Source organism: Arachis duranensis, chromosome 4, assembly GCF_000817695.3.
Source record: "Arachis duranensis cultivar V14167 chromosome 4, aradu.V14167.gnm2.J7QH, whole genome shotgun sequence".
In the NCBI taxonomy this organism is placed as follows: Eukaryota; Viridiplantae; Streptophyta; class Magnoliopsida; order Fabales; family Fabaceae; genus Arachis; species Arachis duranensis.
In genome coordinates this window covers 5512666-5538010 of record NC_029775.3, presented here as the reverse complement: position 1 = coordinate 5538010, position 25345 = coordinate 5512666, and the positions used below count along the sequence as shown (strand labels likewise).

Sequence of the window (25345 nt, the reverse complement as noted above, 5' to 3'; positions counted from 1 at the left end):
TATAAGATCATTTTTAATTTTTTCTCATTCTTTCTCATATAAGTTAAAAGACACAAAGTAGAGGTCCCAGTGTCTCCAGGTCCCAAGCCATATGACAAACGAATAGGAAGCTTCGAACAGATTGAGAATCATCAAAACCATAATGAAAAAGAACAAAATCAAGGGCAATACCCACAGGTAATAATACAAAAGAGATTTTTAAACTAGCAAGTTAAAGTATCACATTTTTTCTCAGTTATTTTCTTTCCTTAGAAGAGTTGTTTAGATACTTAGACATTAAAAGAGGTGTCTATGAACATCCAAACAAATCTAACAATGGAAAACTTTTATGTCATGTTTTAACTTTTAATATGCTTTTTTTTAACAAATAAGGGACTAACATATATATGAGAAATTATACAGATTATAAATATTTTATTATTAGAGAGAGTGTGAGGTGGAGTTATCCATGGTATATAAACTCAACAAATATTTAATGATAAAAATTTATATTCATACAGTTATATTTACGTGAAAGTGTTATTCGAAGATAGTTAGATAATTTAATTTATTTAATTAAATTATTATTTAATATCTCTTATCTATCAACTTCATATAAAATAACTACAGATGAGTATTCATGGTATTTAATAGTGTTAAATAAGAAAGCAAGAAAAATAATGTAAAGAAATGGAAGAAGAAGAAATAGATAGAAGCTTACAGATTTGGTCTCCGACCCTAAAGACCCTGTGATTAGACCATGAAAGGAGGTCAGAATCGGGATCCCAACCACGATCACCACCAACGACATGGTGCAGCTCCGCCACCACGCGCCATTTGCTGGTTGCAACCACAACAAAAGCGAGAAGAAGAAGAGCACCAGACATTCCCCTACTCATTTTCCGTCGAGCGAAGGGGAGAAAGTGAAGAGTATATATATATTTATATAGATGTGATGAGTTTAATTTGCGCGTAGCTGAAGATAGAAGAATGGTAGTTACGAAATGTAGCGAGGAAAATGTTGATGGATGGTACCTTCACTTCACATGATCACACGCTCACACTCAATAATCGTCCATATTGAGTATATTCCCTCCCACGCTCTCTTTGCTATTATATATGCCTATCTTCCATTTCTCTTTTATTTATTTATTTATTTATTTACTATCATCATCGTTGTTATTGTGAAAAATTATATTTTTATTATTTTTTAATACATTATTAAGTGTACTTTTTTACTGTATAAATTTTTTTCCTCATTGCACACAACGTATATAATCATTTTTCTATTATTTTAAGCTAAGCAATATCAATTCTACTCTTTGTCACTTTCATCTTTAAAAGTGTCAAAAGTTATATATATTTATTCTCTCTTCATTAATTACATCAGGATTTTTTAACTGTTTTCAGAATTTTATTTGTCAATTATGTTACATGTGTACTAAAACTTAATCATCAACTAATTAATTGTATATCAAAATAAATTTAATTTTAATATACTATCACTATAAATAATTTTATATATACATTTAATTATATAATATTACATTAGTAAATATAATTTAATGGTCATCCAAAAAAAAAATACAATTGTACGACTATGTAAAATACTTTACACTATCAGTACATTAAAATTAAATTCTATAAAAGTATATATTTAATATTTCATAATTTTTTATTATAATATTATAAATAAATTTTATTATTATATTGATATCAGATTTAATTATTTTTTTAATATGTTTAAGTAATTCTACGTTTAAGTCATTTATCTAACCAAATCCAATCAAGTTATTATAATATATTTTTTATTGACGCGTTTCTTCTTTTTGTACATCGCTACTACTATTGCTTTTTCCTATTCTCTCATTCTTCCTTATTTTTTTCTTTTTGTTATCAACTTATCATCGTCATCGTCACCATCATCATCTCCTTCTCTTTCTTTTCTCATTTTAATTTATTTTTCTCCTTCCTTTTCCTTCTCCTTCTCCTGTCGTCATCATCATCGTCGTTGTTGCTATTGTCTCTTTTTATTTTCCTCTTTTTTTTTTCTCATATTTCTCTTTCGTTTTTGTCTTCGTCGTCACCACCACCCCCTTCTCCTCTTCCTCCTCCTTCTTTCTTTCTCATTTGAATTTATTTTCCTTCTTCCTTTTCTTTCTCCTCCATCGTCATTATCAATTTCATTTCCTTCTTATACATAAATTACAATGTTTCTTTTTCTTCTTCATTTTCTTTCAAATTTTTGCACACGTAAGATTTCAATTCAATAAATGTGCATTCAAGTCTAATTGAGAAATAATATTCTTAAAAGAAATAAGAGCAACAGAAAAAAAAGAAGAATAAGAAACGAAAAATACAGCAACAAAGAAGATATTTCTATATTTTTGTAGCAACATTTCAATGTCAAAATTAAAAAATTTTGGTATTTTTTTTTTTGTTTATGATAAGAATTCAATCCAATAAGTGTGAACCTATATTCATTTAATTAAATAAGATTCTAATATAGTACAAACATATTCATTCAAGTAATTTTGATGTTATCTTGTGATCTTTTAGTACATAATTTACTTTTTACATTAATTCAATTAAATAAGATTGTAATACATATTTATTCAAGTCTAATATGAGAAGTAATACTTCTAAAAAAAAAACAACTCCTCCTCCTATTCTTCGTTATCTTGATCATCATGAAGACTAGAACATCAAATTTAAATATTCTTTCTCATTATCTTTAGTTAGTAAGTAGAGAAAAAAAATGCTCTCATTTAAGCATAAGAAGACATTAAGAAGACATTTATGTGTTTGTAGTAAAATTTTGGTATCAAAATTAAGAAATTTTTTTAGTTTTTGTAGTAATATTTCAGTATCAAAATTAAAAAAAATTTTGCGTTTTTTAATTTATTTTTGCCAAAAATTCAATCTATTAAGTGTGAAACTGCATTCATTCAACTAAATAAGATTGTAATATAGTATAAACATGTTCATTTAAGTAATTTTGATGCTATCTTGTGATCTTTTAGTATGCAATTTATTTTTTATATTTATTCAATTAAATAAAATTGTAATGCATATTTTTTCAAGTTTAATATGAGAAATAATACTCCTAAAAAATGTAAGAATAATAATTCAAAACTACTACTACTACTCATCATCATCATCATAAGAAGCAAAAAAAAAAAAAGAATACAGTCATTAAAGAAGTTATGTTTTGTAGTTAAATTCGATGGCAAAATTAAGAAATTTTGGTGTTATTATTAAGATATTTCGATGTTATTTTTTAACAAATTTTGTATAATTTAAAACTCTTCTTCTTCTTCTTAGGGTAAAGTATTAAATTGGTCCCTTATGTTTAGGCGTAATCCTGTTTTGGTCCTTAAGGTTTAAAGTGTCCTATTTGAATCCAAAAAAGTTTCATTTTGCTTCAATCTAGTCCTACCATGAGGTCAAAGTTAAATAATTAACGGAATATCCTATATAACAGTAGTACAAGAACAAGATCGATAATTTGGAGAACAAGTACAAGCTCCAGAGACACAAAATCAACTGTGGATGCATCAATACATTTATTTATCATTCTCATTAGTTCTATAGACGCGATTCAAGCATCTTTTCCACAATGGGTGCTACTCCAACTCTCTCCCTTATATCTTCGTTCCTTATTTTATCCAATTGCGTATGACCACTTATCCATCTCAACATCTTCATCTCTGCCACACTCAACTTATGTTCGTGCTCCCCTTTAGCCGCCCAACATTCCGGACCATAAAGCATAGCCGGTCTTATAGTGGTGCGATAGAATTTACCTTTAAGTTTTAAAGGCACTTTTTTGTCGCATATAAAATCAGATGCACTCCGCCATTTTGATCAACCTGCTTGGATCCTATGATTTACATCATGTTCAATCTCTCAATTATCTTGTATGATGCACCTAAGATACTTAAAATTTTTAACTTTTTGTAGGATGTTTTCTCCAATCTTCACCTCTATATTAGGGTTTTTCCTTCTCAGACTGAACTTACATTCCATATATTCCGTCTTGCTACGGCTTATGCGCAGACCATACACTTTTGGAGCTTCTCTTCATAACTCTAACTTCTTATTTAGGTCTTCCCTTGACTCTCTCATAAGGACGATATCATCGACAAAAAGCATGCATCATGGCACAGGCTCTTGGATGTGCTCTGTGAGTACTTCCAAGACTAATATGAAAAGGTATGGATTTAAAGATGATCCCTGGTGTAATCCTATACCAATAGGAAATTCCTCTGTCACACCACCTTGAGTTTTCACACTAGTTGTGGCCCATCGTACATGTCTTTAATGCACGAATATATGCAATCCTTACTCTCCTATTTTCTAAAACCTTCCATAAGAACTCCCTTGATACCCTATCATACGCTTTTTCCAAATCAATAAACACCATATGTAGATCCCTTTTATTACTACGATACATCTTCATCATCCTTCTTAATAGGTATATCGCTTCAGTGGTAGATCTACCTGGCATAAATCCAAATTGGTTCTCTGTTACTTGTGTCTTTTTTCTCAACCTCCGTTCTATCACCCTTTCCCATAACTTCATGGTATGACTTATAAGTCAAGGAGATAAAAGAAGATTTTTCTTCATTCAGAACCAAGGAGAGAAAATCAGTGTTCTTGAGGTGTATATTTTGAGAAAAGGTCTTTGAAGAAGTTTATCTAATTGGACAGTGTTTCCTAGTCAAAGGTGCATTCCGCCAGTATGAAGAACTGAATCAGAGGCTTGCTAATATGGTTTTTCACATAGCAAAGAGGCTATTGAAGAAATCAATCTCCTTCATGTTTTACAGATTGTAATTCTCTTTTTTATATTTATCTTTCTGTAATTTCTAAAGTGAAAAGGCATAATGAGAGAATTCAAGTAAAAGCCAAGAGTGAAAAGAGGCTGAGTGATACACTTAAGAGAAAAGTCTAGAGTTATTTTCAGATTTTTTTAGGTATGTTTGTGTCTTGTATCTAGTACCAGTGAGGTACCCCTTTCTTAGTTGGGTGAGCACTAAGAGTGAAGAGTTAGGTATTAGCATAGCCAATGTCAAGTTAGGTTAGAACTTGAGAGTGAAAGAATTGTATCAATCCTGTGAAATTGGTGTATGTAATACTTTTAACTATAGTGGAAATTCTTCTATTGTTGTGGAGGAGACTGGACATATGTTGCATAGCACAAGCAACCGAATCAGGATACATGGAGGTGTTAACTTTTTTCTTCTCTACTTTGTCCTGTTTTTTTATATTCATGAGACAAAATGAAATTGTCTCATAAATTTTTCGCTGCTTAGTTCAAACTTCAAACAGATTTAGACCGCAAATTCATTTCAAAAGGTTAATTCATTAAGTTAAATGAAAGTCATAAATTCAACTCCCCCTTTCTCTAAACCTTTTTATATACCTTCAAAGAGTCAAATATTTTTTCTTAATACAATAAAAAAACACATTTTAAATAATAATATAAATATATATTATAANNAAAATTATTAATTTTTATGTTTATATTATGGAAAAGTATATGGAACCAACTAATAATCAGCCAAGAATGGAACAACATAATTAATTATAATTAGTTTTATTAATTTATAATTTAATTTGTTTGTTAAATTATTGTTGACCACGTTAGTGTTAGGAGAGAATCACGGAACAGATGCTTTGATCATTCATTAGTTGATTTCATATAATTAATTATGCATAGAAATTATATCCAAAATCATCCAATTTACAAGAAAAAAAAACATCTATATGCCTATTAGTAGCAATATCCGGTTACTAATTGGCTGATTCTTGGCTTATATAGAGTTGGTTCTCTAGTATTGTTATTATATTATTTATGTCTTATTCTAATATTTTATGTTATTCTATTCTTGGAACCAAATGCAGCATAATAAATTGCATAAGAATGATTTAATTTTATTAAAAGGAGTCTCAAATAATTTGATGTTGGTGGTGTTGATGAGTTTGACAACAAAGAAATTCTGGTCTACACTTTCTCGTTAACAAAAAAGCTTCACCGTTTTTGCGTGCTTTCGTCTATATTCTCTGATTCTCTTTTCTTCTCTTCTCTTGTTACCCCTCCCTCCCTCCTCTATTATTCTTCACTCTTCACATTCTCTTCTTCTTCTTCGTCTCTCTCATAGCGTATTCTTCAACCCAACCAGGTTCCATGCTTTTTAACATCTCACTTTAACACTCACTATCTCGCTATTACTTATCTTCTATTAATCTATTCTTATCTTTTTCTTTATTTACACTTTGTTTTTCCTTTTTGGATTGTTGATTTTTCAAGTGTGTGCTTCTCTTATTATTTTCAAGTCTGGTATAGGTTTAACTGTAATGAACTGTTTCTGATTTTGAATCTGGTTTTTTCTTTCATGCTTCACCAAGCACCTTTAGTCTTCGAGATTCGTCACTCACAAAGCTTTGAGTTTATTGTAAATGATTTTATTGTATAAATAAGGAAAAAATAAGAAATTTTAGTTGTGCATTATTTATTTGTATTTTTGTATGTGGTATAGATGTGTGATATAACTGGAAAATCTTTTGCATCATGGAGCAGTTGAGGGATGAATGGGATACGGAAATTTCAAAGTCAGCGACTTTATGGAAGTTCAAGCGTGTGGGGATGGAGTATTGGTAATGCAGGAGTGGTTTTGTGGTGAATAGGTCTTATCATTTGAATGGATAGAGGAGTTTCTGATTAGGGATCAGTACTCAGTAGTTCCTGAAAGTGTAGCATTCCACCAAATTAGGAAGTTATATAGATGCACATGAAGTCAACATAGGTGGGTCAGGGATTTGGTTTCAATTTCTGAATTTATGTTATGCAAATGTGAATATGCGATGGATATCATACATTGACGAACAGTATCTGGGTGATAGCTGTATTCATGTACTTGTACTACAATACTAGTATCTTCAATTGAGCCTCCATTTTTGAATTCAGATTCAGTCATCAACCATGCACATTAATCAATTTAACAGATGATGTCTATTGAAGTAGGATTAAGTCTCCTAGGTTTCTCACACGAGAGAAGCCTTTGACTCCATTAAACTGATTTCTCATGGAGCTTTGATCAGATTGAGTTGCCTTTTTGGATTGCTTGTGATAAAAGTATAAAACTATGGAGGGCAAATGTTCTGCAAAATGGATTATCAAGGAGCATCATTCCTAAAAGGTATAAGTTGGCGATAGGGTGGTTTTGGGGTTGTGGCTGAAGAGAGCTTGTTTAGAGCGTAGTGCAAGAGGGATTTACTTTTGATATCCACAAGAATTCAAATAGAGTCCTTTTAGGGTAGGCTGACTGCAAAGGCAGTGTGAAATCTCTAAAGGCTAAAGCCTTCCATGGCTCATCAGTATGGGTAGTTCCCAGTATAGGTTTCTCCATATTGGCAGACATTCCTTGGCCGAGGGTCATCCCTGACACCCAGCATCTCCCAATGGCTAACCTCTCCCCTCCTATATGACTATTAGGGCCTCTAGTGATGCCCTATTTAACCATTCTAATACATGATTAACTTTTTGTGTAGCATCTCTGAGCTTTTGTGAATGAAATAAAAGTGTTAAATTGAGTTTTCTGTGGTTGATGACACCTTTTGTATCTCTCTCTCTATATAAAAAAAGGCATATCAGGCATTTTGTATTAAATTCTATTTTAGGTGAAATTCAATATTTCACACCAAATAAAGTGGCTAAATTAATGGGAAATAATCAAGTTCCTTGGCAGATTATGTAGGTGTACTAATGGAGAAGCAGTACATGATAATGATAGTGACAACAAGAGAGTTGATGTAATACGTAAACAGCAAATGAGATCAAATACCAAAATATTTAAGGCTCTTTTGCAGAATTTAATTTCGTTCAACGGGAATCACTGATTCAGTTCACTTGAATTTTCTTTTACCCCCTGATATTTTGTTAGTTGATAGGACATAGTGTGATAAGCGAATTGAGTTGTCTGCTTCATATGTATAGAGAAGTATATTTTATGTTATTTACTTTGCAGGTGTCATCTTCTGGCTACACATGTGATTTTCACATTGTCTTCCAATCAGGTGAAATCTTATTGAAGAGCTATGCAGAAGGATACTAGTACCACTGTACCAGTGCCCCGTCATCTACTGGTGCCAAGATTAGGCACCGAAAACGCTTAACCGAGGTTATTTGTTTAAACCTTGATTTCTCACTGTAAACCATATTTTGCATAAAATATTGGAGAGTGAAAAATTGTCAAGATACTAATTGAAAAAAACCAAATGATTGGAAGCAATATCTGACTTCTTTTCAATCCCAGTGGTATCTATCTGGGCAAATTTTTCTCTGCTATTTGAGGTGATTTGGTTTTCATTGTCTTTTATCTCAGGCTGTTCCGGAAGTTACCAAAGCAAATGGAGGCCAGTTGCTTGTTGATGACAAAAGCAAATACAAGTCCATGTTAATTCGTGCATACTCATCCATTTGGATGATTGGTGGATTTGCATTAATCATCTGTGAATATTAATAAAGCACTCATGCATAGCCAAGTTTACTATGTCTTCTTGTTTGCAGCATCTAAGGTAGATCCTCTGCATCTAAAGTACTTCAGTTTTGCTGGTCGTTGTATTGTATTAGCTTTAATGCATAAGGTGCAAGTGGGTATTGTTTTTGACCGTTTGTTTTTCAAGCAATTGGCTGGAAAGTCTGTTACTTTAGAAGATATACAGGCGGCAGATCCTTACTTGTATAGTAGCTGCAAGCAGATATTGGAGATGGATGCTGATTTCATTGATTCAGATGCTTTAGGACTGACGTTTGTGAGAGAGGTGGATGAATTAGGACACAGGAAAGTGGTTGAACTTTGCTCTGGTTGGAAAAACCTTGTAGTGAATAGTACGAACAGGGAGAAGTATGTTTCTCTTCTCATTCAAAATTATTTTGAGACATCGATATCTGAGCAGGTATCACATTTTGCCAAGGGCTTTGGTGATATCCTTTCTAACTCAAGGCAACAGCCGTTCTTCTTTAAAAGTTTAGAGCTTGAAGACCTTGATTGGATGCTCCATGGGAGCGAAAGTACTATTTCTGTCGAAGATTGGAAGGCTCATACTGAGTATAATGGCTATAAAGAGACTGACTGTCAAATATCTTGGTTTTGGGAGGTATTAATGATACTGGTTTTCTGGAACTAACATGTCTTTACATCCTTTCTGCTCCACTCTCTCCTCTCCCTTTTTGTTAACTTTTTCTTTTGCGAATGTAATTTTACTTCCCCATTTTGAAGAACTTGGCGCAACAGTTGAGTTGTTTCCGAATGACCCACGCTTTTGGGTTCAAGCCATGAAATCAGCCACTGATACAATTATGAATTTATGATACAACTTCTTCTATTTTGTTAGCTAACTCTCTTCCTCTAGTCCTGATATCTTCAATTTTTTAGGTGCTACCTAACTCCCTCCTTGAATCTCTCAGATTAACATATGCATTCCGAAATTTCTAATGTTCAGCGCATGCTGAGAACACCTCTTTCTACACACTACTCTTTTACATAATAGCCACTTACTGGTACCAGTTCTAGAGTACATATCACACTCACACAGATGTCTCCCTTCAGTTCATTTGCCCCCAAATACTATGATTTTAAAATATTTAACTTTAATCATAATTGGTGATGCTTTGTTTAAAGAAAAAAGAAAAAAAAAAGTACTTCTATAGTTTGGCCTCTACTTTTGTGAAGCCATATGCTAATGAGTTGCATTTTTTTCATATTCTTTCCAGTTTGAGATATACTGTATTATTATCTAATATTATAAATTTTTCTATTTGGATCATGAATTGCAGAAATACAATAAATCTAACATTATATTCCGTCCAAAAAAATTTGGCAGATTGTTGGTAGAATGCCAGCAGAACAACGGAAGATACTTCTGTTCTTTTGGAAGGAAGATTCTTCTGTTCTTTTGGACATCCGTGAAATATCTGCCAGTTGAAGGTTTCCGTGGTTTAGCTTCCCGTCTATACATTTACAGGTCTATCGAAACTGAAGACCGCCTTCCTTCATCGCACACATGCTTTTACAGGCTGTGTTTCCCGCCATATTCATCCAAGGCTGTCATGCAAGATCGCCTTAGAACCATCACTCAAGGACACATTGGTTGCAGTTTCGGTACCTGGTGAGAATACATTTGCAATTTGGGGGCTACAAGTGGTTTTCGTTTTGACTGCACAGAGAAGTATCACTGCTCTGCTTTGCACAGTTATAGCATCATTGTTCCATCTATCCTTGAATTGGATAATGTGAGAAGGTTCTGTAGTTCTGTTTCCCGAATCAATTCAGGGTTGGAATGTCATTGCTGCGCTGTCAAATGTTTATATCGGGGTCTAGTGTCAAAAATAAAAACAGGATTAAAAAAGAAAATTTCATTATATTGGTGGTGATGTGGTCATTGTTCTGGTAAATAGGTGTTGGTCTTGGTTCATCTTCCCCGGTGACATGTAAGTTTGGACAAAATCATGTTCAAGGGGCAACTCTTCCTCCTTTTAATCTATTAGGAGTTTGAGAATTTCTAACATTCTCACTATTTAACCTATTTATGGGTTTATGCATTCTCGTCTACTCCAGCCAAGGCAACCCACAGGAGAGAAACTGCACTTGTTTCAGTGACAGAAAATCATTAGATGTCAAGGGCTTAAATATGGGATTACATTAGATTTTAGATATTCCTATCTGGTTGGTATGAATACTTCTAGATGAGTTTAGGGAAAAAGAAGAAAGAATGGAAATTCAGTTATTTTCTTCATACTTTTATGTAGCAGTTTATAATACTTGGGAGTTGGGAGTTTTTCGGCTTCTTTCTTCTAATTTATTTATTGGTAATTGTGCTAAATAGTTACATTCGGTTTTTCGCCAACTTTTCAAGAATGTTTTGTTGAGTAAACATGAGGTAAAACTTCTATGGATGGATGATTTTGACGTGCCTATGAAATTTTTTTACCCGTTATGATCACTTAACTAAACATGCTTTTAAAGGTAGATCTATTTCTGCTTTAAAAACTGTGATCGAAATAGTAGTGCTTAGTTAAATATTCAAATCCATTATGCATGTTTAACCAAATTGATTCTTTTGTTTAATATCCTCTTGCTGCACTTAATTTGTGGAAGTTCCGCGTCTTTGATTTAAAAAGTCCTTTCTCTCACCCAATGACACACGAAATTATTATATAGATCGGTGTATTCTACTGTGACTATAATATCTCTAAGGACCATTAAATAATTTCATAATAAAACATGTTTTTTAAATTTTTTTAATAACTATTAAATAGTCATTTTTTAAATTTAATTATAAATTAACTCCATATATTTTATTTAATTATAAAAATTATTTTTTATTTTATAAATAATTATTTTATCATAAATCTATCATATTTATTAACAATCAAGAACAAAAACAATAACAAATTAGATCTTCTATTGATCCTAATAAATCTTTTTGCCATTCCAATCGATTAAAAGATTATATTTGATCCGTGACGTTTGTGATGAACCATAAAATCGTGTTTGATTGAAAACCAATCGATTGGATTACAGTTTACCACTAAACAATCGATTAAAAATTGCAAGGAAGCATAGTTTTCGCATAAATCAATCGATTGGTCATATTAACCAATCGATTGAACGATGAAGAAATAGTGGATATTAAATAGACGGATAAAAAAATAAAAAAATTTGGATATTGAGTAGATGGATGTTCCAAAGAAAAACAATGAAATTTTTTATAATCAAAGAAAATTATACACGATTTCAATGGTGGGATTGAATAATTGGTGATGGATTATTCACCAATTTATAATGTTAATATTAAGGAAAAGATAAGATTAGAGTATCTAAATCAAAATAAAATCGCAAAAATTGAACATAGAATTTTAAAGATAAGATAGATGAATAACAAGATAATTTCTAAAAACGATAACAAAATTGAAATAGGCGTAGTACACGTTTCAATAGATTGGGTAGCACACTTCAATCGATTGAATTTAGCAAATCCATATTGTTTTGGTGAATTCAATCGATTGAGTAACAAAAGTAATCGATTGAATTGTGAGACTTCATCTTGTTTTGAAGCATTCAATCGATTGGAAATTATAAACAATCGATTGAATTATACAAAATTCACATTTAACTCATCGTTCAATCGATTGGTTAATATGACTAATCGATTGATTTATGCGAAAACCACGCTTCCTTACAATTTTTAATCGATTGTTTAGTGGTAAACTGTCCAATCGATTGATTTTCAATCAAACATGATTTTATGGTTCATCACCAACGTCACGGATCAAATACAATCTTTTAATTGATTGGAATGGCCAAAAAAATTTATTAGCATCAATGGAAGATCTAATTTGTTATTGTTTTTATTTTTGATTGTTAATAAACATGATAGATTTATGATAAAATAATTATTTATAAAATAAAAAATAGTTTTTATAATTAAATAAAGTATATTATGTTAATTTGTAATTAAATTTAAAAAAAACTATTTAGCAGTTATTAAAAAAATTTTAAAAATATATTTTGTTATGGGACTATTTAATGGTCCAAACGATCTGGGACCACCGAATCTGATAGCGAGACTGAGATTAAAAGAAAAACATGTGTCTAAGAATGGACAAAGAAAAATCAAAATTTTAGATTTTAAACCAAATTTAAACCAAATCATTAAAAAAATCAGTTTTAAACCAAAATAAATTCAAATCAAATTATATTTATTTTATAATTTAGTTTTTAATCCAATCCATAGGCGAAAGTTAGTGCACTCTAGGTAAAGTAGGGAGTGCAGCACTCTTTAAAAGTTAACCTACTATTAAAAGTGATCAGGTAAATTAAATTTATTTATTATTGTTATTATTTTTTTTGTTATGGAGTGAACAAACAAACCGACACTAACAAAAAAAACTAATTCGCTCGTTTAATAGAGGACTATCTTTACACAAAAAAAATACTCAGAAAAATTTAATTGAATTCCTCCGTTATTTTGTTATTGTTGATGTGATGTCTTCAAGCATTTTCATTATTTTGTTTACTAGTAGGTATTTTTACTATTGTTCTGTCGAGCCACAGATTTTGACGCTCTTGAACCCACTACATTCCACCTCTACCATAAATGGACCTTCAAAGCCGAAAAAATTGCTGCCATAGAAAAGGAAGACGCTGTCTGTCACTGCTGCTAGTTGGCTAACTCCAAACTGATTCTCAGATGATGACGCAGTCAAAACACAAAATACATGACAGTTATAACAAGTTCATTATCTTTTATTTCAAATTATCCTCAACTTGTACGTAATAGAATGAAAAATTAAAATATAATTTTATTTAAACAATTATTTGTATTATTTTTTATTAATTTATTCAAAAATAATTAAATTTTGAAGCTAATTGGTATAAAATGTTACAGATATAAAACTAAGAAAAATTTTTATTTGTATAAGAATGAGCCTAATAAATAATTATTCTATTTAAATATAATTAAGAGTATTTCTTTCTTTGTCAACAGGTTATAATTCAAATGACATAGTCTCTCCATACTCATCTAAGAGGTTGCGGGTTGGAGTCTCCACATCTTTGATAAAAAAAATATATTAATAATAAAACTGGACACGCTAAGAATATTTAGGTGTGTCCAATCGTGTAAAAAAAAACCGAAATATATCCGACACGCAAACACGACAACTCAACGAAGTGTCCGTATTTAATAATTTATTACACTCTACTAAATAAGGTAAGTTAGATATTTTTATCTTCTTAACATTATTGTAATTAATTATTATTGAAGCCAAAATGGCCTAAATATGAATAAACAATAAATGAAAGAAAAAGAAAATATATACATCTCTTTTTCTCTCTCTACATTATATGTTTTTTCCTAGATTTCTCCCTAATCAATACAGTGTAGCATCTAGCATGCATGTTTGGTTAGCTTCATTCACAATAACCCAAATTCTTCTCTAACATTTCAGGTTCTAATTCTCTTCTTTCTCTACTCTTGTTTTCTATACAGTTGAAAGAGGTTGTTATTTAAATTTTTTTCTAGATTTAGTACATGAATTTTTAACTTATTTTTTATGTAATTTATTTTAATTTTAAAGTTCAATAATTTTTTTACAGACATCTTGTTTTTAATATTTATATACTATTTTTTTATTTTAAACTTCAGCTCAATATCTGACACTTATAAAAAAATTCTAAAACTTGTAAAAAATGATTAATCTGATTAACAGGTTACTTTTTAAATCTAGACCATTCAAATAAAATATAACGAATGAAGAGTTTAGATTTAACGAATTCACACTCCATACTTAGCAAGGAGCATTTAAGAACGAACCATTTAAATGATTTTAAATCCAGATCCAAATTAAGATTTCAAAAAAACCCTAATTCTGAATTTCTGATTCGGGAACCAGTTCTACCTTAACTCGCACAAATTCTGAAATCCAGTTCCTCTTCTCCTTCGCCTATTCTCCTTCGACCGGGTAGTCTCCGCCGCAGCCGGCACCGGAGCAAGCAACTGGCACCGGCACCCTATTGTCTCATTCAAGATTCAACGTTGAACGGGCCTCACCTCTGTTTCTCTTCTTCTGCCTTTGGTCTTCTCCGCCGTCGTCTTCACCGTCGCCGATCGCCGTCACAGGTGTGGGCTTCCGGTTCTTTTGCCTTCCATTCGCCTCTGCTCGTGCTTCTTGCCTATGGGTCACAGCCTCACACGGTTAGTACCACCCATTTCTCCTTCTTCTTACTATAAAGTTGTGGTTCCAACAAAGTGAGTTCACTGGGTTGTGTTGGTTTTCTAAAATATTCTTATTGTGTGTGAAAGACTTACCCGTGTAAATTTTCGGATTCTACTTTCATTCATTTTCAAGAGGGCTGGACAGTCAGTTCACCCTTGAGTGAATTTGAGATCACCATGTTTGTTTTTTTTCTAAAAATCATAGGTGGCTATGAATCTTGAAACAGGCAGAAAAAGAACATGCGACAATGATGCTTCTGAATCTAACTTTTCCTGAAGTTTAAAATTGATATGCTAAATATTTAGTTATTTTACTGATGCAAATTTTTTAATGCTCACAGGGATTGCTCAGCAGGGTTGGGATCCTCTTCGGGTGCTGCTGAGGTAGATATCTCTGGTTATCCTTCTGTTCTGTTCATCATTATTTGAGTAATGAAGCAGCTATTAATTGGTAATATTGTGATGTGATTGCTTGCTTCTACTCTTTGTTGTTAGTTTCAAGATTTAATAGTGGTTCTTAATGTATATTATTGCCTCTAAGTAGCACCATTTTGGCCTGGTATCAATACCAAGAATCTTGCTACATACTTTATAGATGGGAAGCTAATGATATTTTATATTGAATTCTGTATTTTTGGCTTGCATTTCCATGAACATGAGTGGTATTGGTCTTCCAACATAATATCTCTTTGGCTTTATAAATTAGCCATGATTTGTGAGTCTTTACATTGAGATCATAAAATGTCATAGGCAATCGTACATGGCATATATACTGCAAATGTATAATGTTATCCCTATGGTGATGCTCCTAAACAGTCCCTTTTGATAGCAAATGTATAATGTATAATGTTATCCCTAAACGGTCTCTTTTGATAGCAAAATCTACTTAGAACCTATAATAGTCTTATTGCTTGGGAACTTAACTAAATCTCATGTCTTACATCTATAACAGTCTTATTGCTTGAAATTAGCAATTATGTAACATAAATAGTAGTGGGAGACAGATTCATATCTGGTGTGGTGTTTTCATTTGAAGTAGGAGTTGTGAATATAAAAGTCTGCAGTTTACTTGAAAATTTACCAAATAGCACTTCAAATGGTGACTTAAAACTCTAAAGCATCACTAGCTATAACAAAACTACTCTAACTATTGATTTGTGATTTAGAAAGCTTCCTTCTTGATGTGCTACATTCTTCTCTGATTAAATATGGATAGTGACATTGTTTTTTCTGTATGCTTTTAGATTTTAGAATACTTTAATGTGATTTTTTTCTATTAAGAGGGAATGAATTGCTTCCACCAATCCTACCCTTCATAGTTTGAACATTGTTTGCTTGTGTGAAAATTTACTACGTTATTGCAAAATTGCTGAAATTGTTGCTGGAACTGGGCTGTTTTGATGAGAAACTGGGCTGGAATGTTTTACTTTTATGTGGTTGCTAATTTGTGCCGTCCAATGATGTTTTCGGAGAGATCCAACGGCTGTTTGGTGTCTTGGTTAAGATGGGTTGAAAAGAATGTGGAGGCGGTTAATTCTGTTGACCTTATTTCTTGTAGTTTAGGACTATGATTCTTCGATTTTACGAATTTCATTTATAAGTATTTCTCTAATATCAGAGTTCCAAGAAAATAGTCACTTTCTTTTATTAGTTGTGGATATTTTGGGAAAATATTGTAAATATCAATTAGTAAGTATGCCAAATTTTTCTTTGAACCTAGTAGCCAGTTTGTAAAACAGAATTAATTTTGCAGAGGGTATTAACTATTCTGCTTTTCGTTAGCCCTGGTTATTTGTAACACTTTTTTTTTATTTGTTTCTATGTTTTCACTTAGCAAACGGATTCAAGAAAGCAGGGTATTAGAGAGGTGGGGTCCACGTACAAGTGGCTTTATGATTTGTGTGATGATAGTAGAATGGAGCAAAACTAGCTTACTAACTAGATTGGCTCTTGACTTGAATGGCTAGCAAAATATTTTAGTATTTTTTGCTTAGACTGTTTAAGTTTATGTGAAATAGCCTCATAATCCATGTACATATATCTCTTTGCAAATATAATGTTATTTTCATAAAATGCAAGACACTAAGTTGGTACAATCAATTGTTTGTCTCTCTTTGGGCTGTGTATAGTTTATGAATCTTGCTGAAATCATTCTTAATATGAAGTTTTAATTTCATAATCTTTGGGCCGTGTTTTTCTTTGCGAGATATATGAACATGGATTAGTTTATGAATCATGCTGAAGTTTATTGGCGGCTGTTTCTTTGGATTAGTTTGTGTTAATTTTAGCATGTTTGGCACCAAATTTTTAGTTATGTACACCTTGTTTTATATGCAGAGCAAGATGACTGAAAACAGTAATATTGAAGCAGCAGGGATGTCCGCTAGCACTCAACCATCTTCTCCACTGTCAGATGTTCGTAAGGATCGGTTAGCTGTCTGGGATCATTTTGATGTAGAGAATGCTACCGAGAAGAAGGCTAAATGCAAATATTGTGGTAGCTTAATACAATATTGGAATGGAACCAGCTCAATGTGTGGTCATTTGAGAAGATGCAAGCAAAATCCTAATAATGATTCGAACAAAAGAGAAACAACGACCACGCCGACTATAGATGAGCGTGGTGCTTTAAATTCACCCAGTGCTTCCAAATTTGACCAAGAGGAGGCTCAAAGGGCACTTGTGGAAATGTTTATTGGGGAAGAGCTACCATTTCGCTTCGTTGAAAGCCCGAAATTCCGAAGATTTGTGCATGCCCTACAAGCAACATTCAAAGTTCCTTCACAGACTACATTAGCACGTGACATTGGAGCTCTTAATGCTGAAGAGAAGATGAAGTTGCAAGATTTTCTCTCGGCAAATTGTGGTAGAGTATGTCTAACCACTAACACTTGGATTTCAATTCAAAATTTTACTTATATGAGTTTGACAGCACACTTTGTTGATTTGGATTGGAAATTACATAAAAAAATAGTTCATATTTGCCAAATATTTTTTTCCGGATTTTTGAAATGTATTGTCAAATATTTTTTTCCGGTTCTTGGATTACAAGAGGAACTTAGGATTACTACTATCGAACTTTCTTTGTTATCTTATTGACTCAGGAACAAAAGTCATCCGGTAAAGATGTACACGGGACTGCTTCTAAAAGTAATGCATCTGCAAAAGGTTCGGCCCCACCAACGCCATCATCATCATCGTCAAAAGCTGGGACTTCCACTGCAGCTTCTGGACCTGTGAGTGAAGAAGAAATCAGAGCTGTGTTAAAGCAAAAGACTCGAGTGACCACACAGGATCTTGTAGCTAAATTTAAGGCAAGACTAAGATGTAAAGAGGTAAGCTCTGCTTCTGCTAATATGCCTTTACCCTCGTTTTAAACTGATATATTTGCTTGATTATTCCTATAATACATCTGTGAAGTTATATTGGACTGTTGGTATTCTCCCCGGTTCAGTTTTTGAAGGTTTCTGCCTCTTCTATGTGCAGGATAAGGATGCATTTGCAGAGATCCTGAAAAGAATATGTAAAATACAGAGAAATCCAACTTCAAATAGACCCAGTTATGTTATCCTGAGAGATAAGTGAAAATCAACTGCCCCACCTATTGAATGTGGTTGATGATGTAGCATTCAAACGGAAAAAATGGATCCAGTTCTGTTGTCCTGAGAGATGGCTGTAAATGTTTTATCCCAATAATTGGCTGCGACTGATGATGCAGCTTGATATAGAAAACAAAAGAACAGTTGATACTTAATATGCCTTGTAAATTCTTCACTTTTTGGACATCATTATGACTGGTTTTCTATCAATTAAGTTTTTTCTAATCTATTTTTGGTCATAACACAAGCACACGCACCATTCACTGTCACACGCTGCACAAGGGTTCTCTCCAGGCACTGCTACGAAGTTTTAAAAAAATAATAAATCAGAAAACATAATTTTTTTATTAGAATTGCCTCCATACCCATTTACCAGGTTTCCATTCTTCATATGTAGTTGATGAAGCAGGAGAATTTGCTAGCAAAATAGGGACAAAGAAAACATCAGAAATTATTTACTCACTGGACTGCCTTATTCTGCTATATAATTCCATTGGGTTTTCGAATCCGAACTCTGCATTCTTTAGGTTTAGGAGTATTAGCGCCAAAATAACAACGGATATATAATTCCCTTTCTCGTCACACCAACTTTTAATTGGTCAACAGTTTAAAATTTTTTTATGTTGCAAATGTATCAAAGTTAAATTCATTATAAAATGAGAAAAGCATTTGTATTTTTTTTTTACATAATATTTACTATTTGAAACAAAATGCAACCAACAAAAGTAGAACAAACAGAATCAGCGGACTTTGTAAAATTCACAAATTAGAGAACACACAGAAATTCTGTAAGCACAGGTAACCAATTTAATCATTCATAAAACAATAATATGTTCCTTTTTTTTAAAAAAAATAGATACATAAGAGGAAAGATCTGAAAATATTCTGTATTATTGTTCTCCTCTCATACATGTAAATATATGTGCTTGCTTGTACCATGCATGAAGAAGCTAAGCAAGGAGCATGGTGACAAAGAACATAAGCACAAGCGCAAGAATCGTTCCATGACAATAATGATAAGAGAGAGAATAAGCAGAAGAAGGGGTAGAGGGTGCAACAGCCTCAACTGTTTTGGTGACTGGGGGTGCATTATCATGATGATCATGATCCTTGGGAAGAACGTGAAGGTGTAGCTTAAGACCAGTCTTGCAGTTTTGAGGGTCTGTGCTGGCGAAGTACCTGATCCCTTCCCTCTCAAGTGGTACGGTATGTAGTCCCTCGTTGTACATCCTGATAGGGTTCCTCACATCACATGCTTCATATTCTTCTCAACTTTATGTTAAAAATAAATTTGATGGTTAGAATTCAAGAATGAATAGAAACCACAGTTTGAATAAATTATCTATATTTAGTTTTAATTTAAATCGTTTATTAGGATGTATTAAATTTAAATGTCAAAGAAAGATATAAATACATCTGTAACAATTATTTCAAAATAACAACATATAAATACATTCAATACATACATTCCTCTTCATTTTATATTCTTCGTGAGTGTGTACCTTGTTCTTTTATTTTCCAACAAAGTGGTATCAGAGCTACTTATAAAATGTCTTCGTCAAAAGCAACTACTTTATCTTTTCAATACCCACAATTATCTAAGCTCAACTATGACAATTGGGCAGCTCGAATGAAAGCAATTTTCGGTGCTCAAAGAGTGTGGAGATGGTTGAGAAAGGTTATGTAGAACCAGAAAATGTGGAGAAACTAACAGAAGCTCAGAAGGAAGAATTAGAAAATAAAAGAAAGAAATATCAATGTGCACTTACTATCATTCTTCAAGGTTTGGATGATGATATGTTTGAGAAAATTGCTGATATAACCAACGCAAAAAAAGCTTGGGATACTCTTCAAAATTCTGTCATAGGAGTTGAAAAGGTGAAGAAGGTTCGTTTTCAAACTCTAAGGGCTGAGTTTGAGTCTCTAATGATGAAGGAGACTGAATCCATTTCGGATTATTTCACCAAAATTTTGACGGTAGTGCACCAAATGAAAAGGCTTGGAGAAAAATTAGAAGATGTTCGTGTTGTTGAAAAAATCCTTCATTCTCTCAACTCAAAATTTTACCATGTGGTGGTAGCCATTGAGGAGTCCAAAGACTTGGATACGATGTCTATTGATCAGTTGAATGGTTCCTTACGGACCCATGAAGAAAGAATGGATAAAGGCAAGCAAGACATGTGGAGTATGTGTTGCAGGAAAAATTTTTGTAGAATGGTAGAGGAGAAACCAACGAAAGTGGAATACAAGGACGAGGTCGAGGCCGTGGACGAGGACGAGGACGTGGTTACGGAAGAGGAAGAGATGAGAAAAATTATTCTCAAGAGAAAAGAAATCAAAATTTTGTTCGTGGTCGTGGAAGAGGAAGAATAGTTGACAAAAGACACATTGAATGCTATTCATGTGGAAAGAATGGACATTATTCTTGGGAGTGTCAGACATCCAAAGAAGAAGAAAATAAACTTGTTGTGCATAGTGAAGATATTAAAGAACCAACATTATTCCTTACGCTCAAGGAAGATCAAAATTTTGAAGATAGTACATGGTATCTTGACAATGGAACTAGCAACCATATGACAGGTGATAGGAGTAAATTTGTAGCACTCGACACCAACGTAAAAGGACACGTGCGTTTTGGTGATGAATCAAAAGTAGAGATCGATGGCAAAGGGTCGATTCTATTCAAGCTGAAGAATGGAAGTCATAAGGTTCTTTCCAATGTTTATTATATCCCAAAGATGAAGAATAATATCTTGAGTATTGGACAACTTATGAAGAATAGTTGCAAGATAGTCATGGAAGATCGCTATCTTTGGCTTAGAGATAAAAATGAAAATCTTATTGCTAAGGTTTCTATGACAAGAAATCGTATGTTCTTGTTAAACATGAGAAGCCGTGGAGCTATATGTTTAAAGTCATGTATTGAAGATCTACCATGGATTTGGCATATGAGATATGGACATTTAAATTTTGGTGGGCTCAAAGAATTAGGAACAAAGAAGATGGTAAAAAGAATTCCAACAATTAATCATCCTCATCAGTTATGTGAAGCTTGTTTACTTGGAAAACATTCAAGAAAGAGTTTTCCAAAGCAGTCCAAATCAAGAGCTACCAAGCCACTTCAGCTTATCCACGCGGATGTTTGTGGACCTATCAAGCCTTTGTCACTTGGTAAGAGCGCCTATTTTTTGCTTTTCATTGATAATTATTCAAGAAAAATATGGGTTTATTTCTTGAAGCAAAAGAGCGAAGCATCTGAAGCATTCAAGAAGTTTAAAGCCCTCGTTGAAAAAGAAGGTGGCTATGAGATAACAGCTCTCAGAACTGACAGAGGTGGATAATTCACTTCAAATGAATTCAAGATGTTTTGTGAAAATCATAGTATTCGACGTCCCCTAACTGTTCCTAGATCGCCTCAACAAAATGGAGTTGCTGAAAGAAAGAATAGGACAATTTTAAATATGGCAAGAACGATGTTAAAAAGTAAGTCATTACCAAAAGAGTTATGGGGAGAAACAGTTGCATGTGCAATTTATCTCTCAAACTGCTCACATACCAAGAGTTTGAGAGATATAACACCTCAAGAAGTATGGAGTGGTTTAAAGCCTAATGTATCACATTTAAGGGTATTTGGATCTATTGCATATGTCCAAATTCCTGAGCAAAAAAGATCGAAACTTGATGATAGGAGCCAAAAGCTTGTATTTATTGGTTATGAGGAGAATACTAAAGGCTACAAATTCTTCAATCCCATAAATAATAAAGTAATAATAAGCAGAGATGTTGAGTTTGAAGAAAATGCAAAGTGAGACTGGAGTACACAAAATGAAGTCACTTATGATTTTCTGCCTTATTTTGAGGAAAAAGAAGTCCCGATGTAAGAAGTGCAAGGCGAAATCGATCCTTCAACACCAGCATTAACCCCACTAGCATCATCATCGTTATCTCCATCCTCTAGTTCAAGCGAAGGCCCTCACAGATATCGAAGTCTCCCTGATCTCTATAAGTAAACAGAAATGCTAGAGGATGAAAATTTATTGTGTTTACTCTCCAATGATGAGCCTTTAAGTTTTAAAGAACCTGTCAAAGATGAGAAATGGATACAAGCTATGCAGGAAAAAATTCAAGCAATTGAGAAGAACAACTCTTGAAAACTTGCATCACTTCCAAGTGGTCATCAGGCTATTGGAGTCAAATGGGTTTACAGAGTTAAGAAGAACTCTAAAGGAGATGTAGAAAGATATAAGGCAAGACTCGTTGCAAAAGGGTACAAGCAGAAGCAAGGAATATATTATGATGAGGTGTTTGCTCCAGTAGCTCGCTTGGAGACGATAAGGCTATTGTTGTCACTTGCAGCATAGAACAACTGGAAAATCCACCAAATGGATGTGAAGTCTGCTTTTCTAAACGGTAATCTTCTGGAAGAAGTTTATATTGAACAATCTTTGGGTTTTGTTGTTGAGGGTTGCGAAGATAAAGTGTTAAGGCTTAAAAAGGCCTTATATGGACTGAAGCAAGCTCCAATAACTTGCAAGGATCATCTTGATATGTATTTTCAAGATAATGGTTTCACTAGGTGCATTCATGAATATGCACTCTATGTAAAAGAGGAAAGAGAAAATTTGTTATTTGTTTGTGTCTATGTGAATGACCTTATATTCACAGGAAACAATCAAATAATGTTTGAAGAATTTAAGAAAGTAATGACTCAAGAATTTGAGATGAGTGATATCGGACTAATGTCTTATTATCTGGGAATTGAAGTGAAACAAATGGAGGATGGAATTTTCATCTCACAAGAGGCTTATGCAAGAGAGCTATTGAAGAAACTCAACATGCTAAACTGCAATCCTACCAATACACATATGGAGTGTGGAGTAAGAAAAGTTGATCAAACATTATTCAGAAGTCTCGTTGGGAGTTTAAGGTATTTGACCTGTACCAGACCTGACATTTTATTTTCAGTTGGGTTAGTTAGTCGTTACATGGAAAATCCAACAGAAACCCACATGAAGGCAGCCAAGAGAATTCTTCGCTATCTTAGAGGCACTCTTGAGTATGGCATGTTTTATTCAGCTTCAGATGAATTCAAATTAATGGGCTATTATGATAGTGATTATGCTGGGGATATTGACGACAGGAAGAGTACTACTGGCTTTATTTTCTTTTTAGAAAATAATGCAATTTCTTGGTGTTCAAAGAAACAACCTATAGTCACTCTTTCAACTTGTGAAGCTGAATATGTTACTGCCACTGCCTGTGCATGTCATGCAATTTGGCTGAAGATACTACTGAAGGAACTTCATTTTGAGCAAGCTGAATCCACCAAGATCATGATGAACAATAAGTCAGCGATTGCCCCAGCAAAGTGTTAGTGTTGCAAGTGTGAGGAGTGTTGAAGTTAATCCCACATCAAAGAAAGCAAGGAAGAGTGAGGAGTTTATAAGATGAGAGATCCATTAACTTGACGCCTTAAGGTTTTGAGTTGGATGTGGTGTCTTCTCATCTTATGTTCTCTCGCTTGATTCCTCCCCGAAATCTCTCCGGTAGTCGAGAGTTCCCCACGGTTAATCGGTCTGGTTTAAGGAGTATTCAAGGTGAAGCATTGAAAGTCTTCCCGGCAAAGGTGGTTCAGGTGGCGTGTCCCGCAGTGTTTTGCGGCAGTGTGATGGACAAATACTCATGGTGGTGGAGGTGCTAGAGGGGAGTTGATGCTTGATGTGGAGGCTCACATTTGAGGGAGAGATTGTTAATGTTGCAAGTGTGAGGAGTGTTGAAGTTAGTCCCACATCAAAGAAAACAAGGTGTATTCTCATCTTATGTTTTCTTTCGGTGTTTCACTTCAAAATAACAACATCAATACATAGCGCCACAGAGTATGTGAACCCTGCCCATTTTGGCACGTGCCACATACCCCACAAAAAATTTAACCATATTAATGTATTTAATTAAGACTAGTCATTTTTATAAGTATAAGATCATTTTTAATTTTTTTCTCATTCTTTCTCATATAAGTTAAAAGACACAAAGTAGAGGTCCCAGTGTCTCCAGGTCCCAAGCCATATGACAAACGAACAGGAAGCTTCCAATAGATTGAGAATCATCAAAACAATAATGAAAAAGAACAAAATCAAGGGCAATACCCACAGGTAATAATACAAAAGAGATTTTTAAACAAGCAAGTAAAAGTATCACATTTTTTTCAGTTATTTTCTTTCCTTAGAAGAGTTGTTTAGATACTTAGACATTAAAAGAGGTGTCTATGAACATCCAACCAAATCCAACAATGGAAAACTTTTATGTCATGTTTTAACTTTTAATATGCCTTTTTTTTTACAAATAAGGGACTAACATATATATGAGAAATTATACAGATTATAAATATTTTATTATTAGAGAGAGTGTGAGGTGGAGTTATCCATGGCATATAAACTCAACAAATATTTAATAATAAATTTTTTTATATATTTGTATTTACAGAAAATTGTTAGTTAAAAATAATTAAATAATTTAATATATTTGATTAAATTATTATTTAATATTTTTTAACTATTAATTTCAAATAAGATAACTGCATATGAATATCATATGAATATTCATCGTATTTAATAGTGTTAAATATAGAAAGCAAGAAAAATAATGTGAAGAAATGAAAGAAGAAGAAATAAATAGAAGCTTACAGATTTGGTCTCCGACCTTAAAGACCCTGTGATTAGACCATGAAAGGAGGTCAGAATCGGGATCCCAGCCACGATCACCACCAACGACATGGTGCAGCTCCGCCACCACACGCCATTTGCTGGTTGCAACCACAACAAAAGCAAGAAGAAGAAGAGCACCAGACATTCTCCGACTCATTTTCCGTCGAGCGAAAGGGGAGAAAGTGAAGAGTATTAGATCTGATGAGTTTAATTTGCGCGTAGCTGAAGATGGAAGAATGGTAGTTACGAAATATAGTGAGGAAAATGTTGATGGATGGT

At 33.2% G+C, this 25345-nt stretch overlaps 3 protein-coding genes across 7 annotated transcripts in view; 2 read left to right on the top strand and 1 right to left on the bottom strand.

Moving 5' to 3' along the window:
* The window catches only part of LOC107482946 (zinc finger BED domain-containing protein RICESLEEPER 1), a 23760-nt gene extending 5170 nt beyond the window's left edge, over positions 1-18590 (top strand). For 2 of the 5 annotated variants that reach the window (XM_052259968.1, XM_052259966.1), the window contains exons 3-5: positions 17104-17637; positions 17871-18101; positions 18253-18590. In XM_052259968.1, coding sequence (XP_052115928.1) covers positions 17110-17637; positions 17871-18101; positions 18253-18351 — 858 coding nt within the window. In that variant the 5' untranslated portion in view covers positions 17104-17109 and the 3' untranslated portion in view covers positions 18352-18590. Of the gene's footprint in view, positions 1-14396; positions 14746-15107; positions 15218-17103; positions 17638-17870; positions 18102-18252 lie in introns of those variants that run through there. The other 3 variants (XM_052259965.1, XM_052259969.1, XM_052259967.1) reach the window with 3 other exon arrangements.
* Positions 1-25345, bottom strand: part of LOC107482945 (mavicyanin) — a 25943-nt gene extending 598 nt beyond the window's left edge. Inside the window, exon 1 of the mRNA XM_052259970.1 lies at positions 25046-25345. Within this exon, the coding sequence (XP_052115930.1) occupies positions 25046-25223 (178 nt within the window). The 5' untranslated portion in view covers positions 25224-25345. The remainder of the gene's footprint in view (positions 1-25045) is intronic.
* Positions 5986-25345, top strand: part of LOC107482942 (phosphatidate cytidylyltransferase 1) — a 33444-nt gene continuing 14084 nt past the window's right edge. The window contains exon 1 of the mRNA XM_052259963.1: positions 5986-6167. The gene's annotated coding sequence lies outside the window, so the exon portion shown is untranslated. The remainder of the gene's footprint in view (positions 6168-25345) is intronic.